We start from the raw sequence: 7,571 nt of genomic DNA on the forward strand, positions 1-7,571 counted from the left end.
TATAAATATCAAAAATTATATATGTTACTTACTGTTTGTGTAAATATTTAATGACACCTTTCTGAAATACTTTAGCGGTAACAATATGCTGTAACATGCGCAGTATAGCAGGTGCTGTAATAATTAATGTCATAAAGTACGATTAATATGTTAAAATAAATAACATAAGGATATCCATAAATTTGCAAATATGTTAGGCAAAAATCGATTTATGGAATTTAAGACAGAACGCATATTTCTTCACATTCTTATGACAAATTTAATATATAAGTAAATAATAATTCCTATTTTTATTATTACTCTTTCCTGTTATTTCATATTATGTATGTGCTAGAGAACTAAGAGATTTATTTATATTTACTTCTCACCTTTGCCGTAACTGGAATAAGAAAAGTGTGAATCAATTTCTTCACGAGTTTTGACTTCGAATACAATAGGTTTCATTTTCTTAGCAACGTCAGTATCAAGAGCTTCTTGTTGAACCTTGACAACGAAGAAGTCCATTATACGCCAATCTTTGAAAATCTGAAAACATATAGAACTCTAGGAAATTTCAAAATTAAGATTAATTAAATATAAAATTAATGTAATATTAATTGGTAATATTATTATTACCAATAAAAGTAAACAATTTAAAGTCTATTTTAATTTCATTAGTAATTATCTAAAATATGTAATTATTGATGACATTTTCACGAACCGCCATAACCGATTATTTGTATTTTTATATTTAATAGTCACGTATGGAGAGATCTATTATTTCAATTTATCTGTTATTTAATTTATCTGCCATATGACTTTTTGAAATGCACAAATGTGAATAAATTTAATTTAACAACAAACAGTATTTAAACAATATTTACCTCATTGAGAACATACTCTTCGAAAAATGTTGCAAATCCTTCGTTTAGCCACACGTGAGACCACCATAACGGGCTGACCACATTACCAAACCATTGATGTGCCATTTCATGTGCTACTGTCATTGCTACTCGGTGTTTATGAAACATTGTATCTTTTTTTTCATTGTACGCAAAGTCTTTTTCTCTAAAAAATGATTTTATAATTCATTGTCAGTTATTATATCGTTTTTGTCTACATAATGTTTATATATAATTGTTTAAATTAGATATAAGAGTTTTTATGATTTTGACAATTTACAATTTATAATTACAGGTCTTTGTTCTTAATTTTTCTTAATTTAGAATATGACTCTATTATATTTTTACACTTCATCATCTTTATATTTTCTTCACAATCGCCTAATGCCGTTTTAAATTCATAGTTAAATAGGCAAAAATATTTAAAATTATTTTGAAAAGATATAATTTAAATATAAAGAAAGTAAAAATTGACTTGCAGTTGGAGAAAAATCATGGCTATTTTTTTCACAGAGTTTTGACAATTATATAACATTAAACACAAGTATACATGTATCAATAATCTGATAACATGCAAATTATATAATATGTAAAATCACAAAGAATTTTCTATTTATAATGCAAGGAGAATATGCAAAATACAAGAAATGTTTTGTTAATATAAGAGATAACAAATATAAAAGTTTTGTTAATATTTCTCTTAAATTATATTGTATTACTTATAAATAATAAGTCCCCAATTTTCCATGGCACCAGCTGTCAGTTGCGGAACTGCTAAATGATCCATTTTTGGAACTTTGTTGGTGATGTTGGTATATTCTGTTAATATGTCTGTAGCCTTTTGAGCAATCTCCCGTACAAGTTTTGAGTGCGGAGTCAATCCTGATCTGCACCATATATTGAGCGTTCCATCTGTGTTAGGAATACGTACATAATCGGACACTACAAACGCTACGAGATAAGTAGACATGATGGGAGTCGTGTCGAAGTGTGTCCATATCATATCGTCTTTGTCTTCCGATTGATCCCGTATTGGCATATTTGACACAGCTGTGTAATTTCGTCGATGTTTTATGGAGATATTGAAAGTGGCCTTTAATGCCGGTTCGTCCCAACACGGGAAAGCTCGTCGCGCCCAATTTGCCTCGAAATGCGATGCGGCCAACCACCTATCACATTTCAATATGACACGTTTTCAATAACGATACATCAGCTACTGCTAAAACGAGCGAAATATTTGGAAAATGTACAAATGCGGTTTAGGAATCATATTTGAATAATAATATTCATTTTTTGCAATCTGGTTATGACATATGTATCATTCCGATGCCTTTGAATGAAGAGCACATATGCTTGTTTAGAAATTTAATAATATAATTTTATTGGAATAATAATAATAAAATAATAATAATTTTATGCAATGTGTAGAAATAAAAAAAAAAATTCGATTACAATCAAAATTAATTTTTTTATTATAGATGTTTAGAAAAATATTTCGGATAAAATTTTGTTCTAAAAATGTATAAAAATATTTGATTATAAATTAAAAAAAAATGTAAAATGTAATAATATATAATATAATTATACATTTAAAGAAGATGTTTAATTGTATAAAGATGTTCTAAAGACTTTGACATTATTATAATAATGATCGCAAGAATAAGTAAATATGAATGGATAATTTTAATAAATCATAATGAGAATAATATATAATAATTAAAAACATTTTTAAAATTTTAATATTGAACATTTCTATACTTACACTTTTTCTCCTTTCTCATTGGTATAAGATGTTCTGAAGAAGCCATGCAATTCATCATTTAGAATACCGATGAATTGTATATATAGATTATAAATTCCAGGAGATAATTCATCATTGAAATGAAGGGTTAAGATTTCTGTTTTATTGTCATAATTATGTGTCGTCGGTGCATAAATATTGGTATCGCTGCTAATCAATGATGTTGCTGTTTCATTTATAATTAAATCCAGTGCGTGTAAACTTATGTTCTGCGATGTACGACAAATCTCAATGATGATATGCGATTTACCATCAAAGGTAAAATTATCCTTTTCAATATACGGTATAAGTCCGATGCTGTAGTGCACTGGCACTACATTGTCTGGTAAACGGTAATTGACTGTGCTCAAGTCATTCCTTGAATCTCCGTCAACAGAAAGAGCCGTTGCAGCGGTAAATATTAAGCCAATATTTAATAATACTTTCAGAAAATTCACCATGCTAATTCTTTTTTTCAAATATCTGTACGAATATTACTCGAATATTACTTCCAATTATTATATTTCAATAAATTGGTTTTTAAGAAAAAGAGTTTGTATATAAATATTATTATACATAATGTCATTTTTAACATTGATAATGAAAAAAAAGTGATTGAAACGTCTGTTTCTTAATTGTTCTTGTATTATCTGTTAGTTTATTACATTAAATTTAAATTGTTTTGGCTCGTAGCCCTTTGTATTACATTTATTTCCTAAATATTATTGATATAAATTCTGTGTAGCTACTATTTGAATTAATTTCTAATTAAAAATACAAAAACTATCTTAATATTTATAATACAAACATATATAAAAACAAACAAACAATATTATATTATATTTAAGTCTTTACATCGTTATTATATATAAAAACGTATATAAAAATTTTAAATAAATAATTTTATTTATTTATATTACCTAGTACTCAGAAATGATTGGCCGAATCGGCGTTGACGGATCAGTATTATTGATGTCAATATTGATTTAATTAATTATTTCTAGTGCGGTATTTTCAATATGTTACAATTTTAATAATATTATTTAACATAATAAGAATCTTTTTTTAATTATATGCACTATATTAAATATATTATGGAAAATCCCTTGTTTAGAAACACGTCTATACAATATAATATCGTGCTTATCAAGAATATACATTGATATTTGAATTTGAATTCAAGATAATTATCGATGGCTTTACGAAATGTTAGCGAGATAATTCTCATATTGTATTGTTGTAATCAGTTTCTTATTGTTATCAATGTATACGATGAATATTACCTTGTTACTCAATATATTTACGTGATATAATTGTCGAAATCAAGCGAAACGTTGCTGCAGCTAAGTATATGTCTTCCTGCTCGATAGTAAAGTGCCTTTACTTGTGAAATGAATTGACTTTAGTCTTCTTTTATAACATTCAGTAAGAATACTTACTCGTATGACAATCGGATATTCGACGCATACCCATTGTTATTTCAAATGTGCATAAAGGCATGAATAATTTACATGATTGACCTATGTCTCATATTATGAAACGATGAGTTATGTCATGCATTATAATAAAAGAATATTTATGTTATTGTGTTTTTAATATAAAAAAAATCTTTTATACTAAAGCTTATTTTATTATTACGATCATTTTAGTGATATTCAATTTATTTGAAATTTTTATGAATATTTTTACGTAATAATGATAATTATATCCATACTAAGGAATAGGTATACTTTTTATTAATTCTTTTTAAATCATACGTAATTAATTTCAAACAACACAAATAATTATATTTTTTATTAAATACATTTTTTTATGGCAATGTTATAAAAGGCAAGTTTAAAGCAATCAGTCAATCACAATGCAAAAAATTTCCTTATATAATTTTATAAACATAATCTCTGTAAACATTTTAACTGCCTAAAATTTGGCGGAAAAGATTAACATCTTTATCTTTCTTCTTTATTTCAATTATAAATAGTCATAAATTAAATAAATTATTGTATAAGTGGTATAAATAGCAATCAATATATTTACAATCATACCATGTACATACAATTATGTAACTATATTATATCTTAATAACTTTTCAGTATATTAATTACAGTACTAAGTCTTTCATGGATCTGCATTTGGTCTTTAATTTGTTAAATGTTATAATATCATTTAGCTTATCAGCTAAATGCATTATTACTAAAAGCATTTTTGATATCTTATAAACTACAAACGCGCATTTATATTAAAATTGTAACTTGGAATAAATACGAGAAATTTGAGAAGAAAATACATAATATACAATACATCTGCAGTATCTTCCAATTTCATTTTCTTCTCATTAAAAAAATCAAATGTAATAATCTTTCAACAAATAAATCATTGAAAGAGCCAGAAAAGTGTTATACTCCGATTTTATTGAGAAAATATGATTAAGTTGGAAATTAATCAATTAAAGATAGTACATAATAATGAATTTGACTTTTTAATAGAATCGTGTGAATGACAACAAAATAATCGGAAGGAACAACGACAAAGTAATGGAATTTGCAGAGTCTGGCTTATTTTCGTGACAAGTTTCACAATTTTTTACTATCCATTTCTCAACACTGTCCCGGTTGGTATTGATCCAGACAAGTTTGTTCGTCGCAGCGGACAATGCTTCAAACTTGTTTGCGTTTTGCAGTTGCCCATGTATGAGTAGCGATAACTAAAATACAGAAATAGTTATATTAAAAATTTTTTTTTAGAATTATTGATTCAATTGATCAATATTATTAGATTATTGAATTTTTATAACATGGTAGTTGACGATAATTGAATACATTTTGGAGACGCAATATTTCACAAAATTGTGAAACATTCAATCAATCCACTCTGAGATAAGATATAAGCGTGCGATCGAACACGAGATAGAAATGAAATGTTTTGAAGGTTCCAATTACTAAAATTTAATTACACAAAAGATATGTTATCGCGATTTGATCCGCATATGTCATTCAATTACGTAGTTAAAAAAATGTTCAAATTTGAAATAGTAAAATTGAGTATAAATTATCTAATGTTATTTTCTGATAGACATTAATTAAATTACATTACTAAAATCATAATCAATTTTTATGCATGTATATGATACGTGCAATATAAAAGTTAAATTTAAAAGAGTATATCTTTCAATGAGGGTTTAATTCTCTTTAGTTTAATAAAAAATTTATTATCTTTAAAAATATAGATTAAATAAGAAAGAGATTAATGATGTATTACCTCTATATATTGCTTTGTTGTTACGACTCTGTCGGAAAGTTGAATAAGGAGGGCACTTAGCAATGAGTTATCTTCTTTATCTCTGTAAAGAAATTATTATATTATTAATTTGTTTATGATATACTTTGTATTATCAAAGTAAGGAATAAAAATTAACTTACGCATTATGAATTGTTTCAATTTTATCGTTGATGAATTCTACGAGGATGTCGAAGGATTCGTGATTACCCGCACATATCGAATTCAACGCAGCAAAAATATCGATGTCGGAATCTTTCTCGAGAGTTAACGCGAGAAATTTCTGGACATTTTCCTTAGATGTAGCGCAACCAAGACCGGCCAGAATGTCCGCCTTTTCATCTTTATCTTCAGTGGTTTTGTACTTTTGTAGAGTGGCATTCCATATTTGTGCGCTTGCATTTCGCAATCCGGCACAAAGAATTCCACGTCTTAAGTCTGGTAAGAGTCTAGAAATACTCGGTCAACAGTTAATATAATTTCTATATATTAGATATGTAATATTGCTAAATGTTGACAAGAATTGCATTATTTTTATATTTGTACGTACACGTAACGAAAAATTTTTAAGTTTAAAAATTTTTACAAATGTTTAAGAATAAAACGTATAATGTATTTGCATCGTATTGCTCAACATATTCTATAAACTGTATGATAAGTTTATAGACGATGCAGAAATCTTATTGTTATTTAGCAAGTATATATAATGGATCGTAATTATGAATTTATGAAACTACAACAAGCTCTCGGACTTACTTCTTCTCATCTTCTTTCTTCTTATTGTCCAACCAATCTGCAAGCTTTTTATTAGCAAAGTTATTGCAGTCTTCCAATCCGTATTTACAAGCTGTGTTTAAAGCTAATACTTTGGCAAGTTTATCTACATGCGTACTATTTTCCCAATTCTTGTAGTTGACTGTCAGTGCAAAAGATTTTATCTTTTCAGCGACATATTTCTGAAATTAAGTGATGTGTTAAAACATTAATGCTTGTATATGTTTCTCTTTTTTTGCTATTAAAATATGCATCCACAATTATAACATGATATTTTTTCTTATATTCAACTTACGTGATATTTTGTGTAGTTCTTTCCACCTATTAATACGTTGTCCAAATAATTGAATGCTCTGACAGCGGTATACCATGGAATATAATCAGTCTCATGTGATAAATACGATGTAATCTGCAACGCAATCTCATATGCCAAGTGTCCTGCACGCGCGAGATTTAATGCATCATCGATCAATTGGGCGCGGTTGGTTGCACTTATATTACGATAAGAAGACAATTTTAAGTACGATGCTAGCTTCTGCCAATTTGAATCGTCATAATTTACACGATAGAAACCTGTAAATAATATTATTTCATATTTTTTGCCATATTCAACTTTTAATCTTCATAAATTTGCTTTTGTATATATAATTATGATTATAAAAAAGACTAACTCAAATATAACAAATTACACTAATTATGTTATTTGTTCTACATCTTTATATACAATTTTATTTTAGTTTTATATAAAATATTAATGTAAGTATGTCAAATAATCTAGTAGATTAATAGGTGCACGCATCATTAGCGTTACAATGAATGTAAAGATTACATAGCGATGATCAATATTTACATACCTGTCTGAT

General features: G+C 27.0%; 1 protein-coding gene across 1 annotated transcript in view; it reads right to left on the reverse strand.

The window, feature by feature from the left end:
- LOC108753415 overlaps positions 1-7,571 on the reverse strand; it is a 48,316-nt gene that overhangs the window by 31,710 nt on the left and 9,035 nt on the right. Inside the window, 4 exon segments of the mRNA XM_018494956.1 lie at positions 33-114; positions 369-525; positions 864-1,047; positions 1,601-1,870. Coding sequence (XP_018350458.1) covers positions 33-114; positions 369-525; positions 864-1,047; positions 1,601-1,870 — 693 coding nt within the window.

Source organism: Trachymyrmex septentrionalis, unplaced genomic scaffold (genome assembly GCF_001594115.1).
Source record: "Trachymyrmex septentrionalis isolate Tsep2-gDNA-1 unplaced genomic scaffold, Tsep1.0 scaffold7, whole genome shotgun sequence".
NCBI lineage: Eukaryota > Metazoa > Arthropoda > Insecta > Hymenoptera > Formicidae > Trachymyrmex > Trachymyrmex septentrionalis.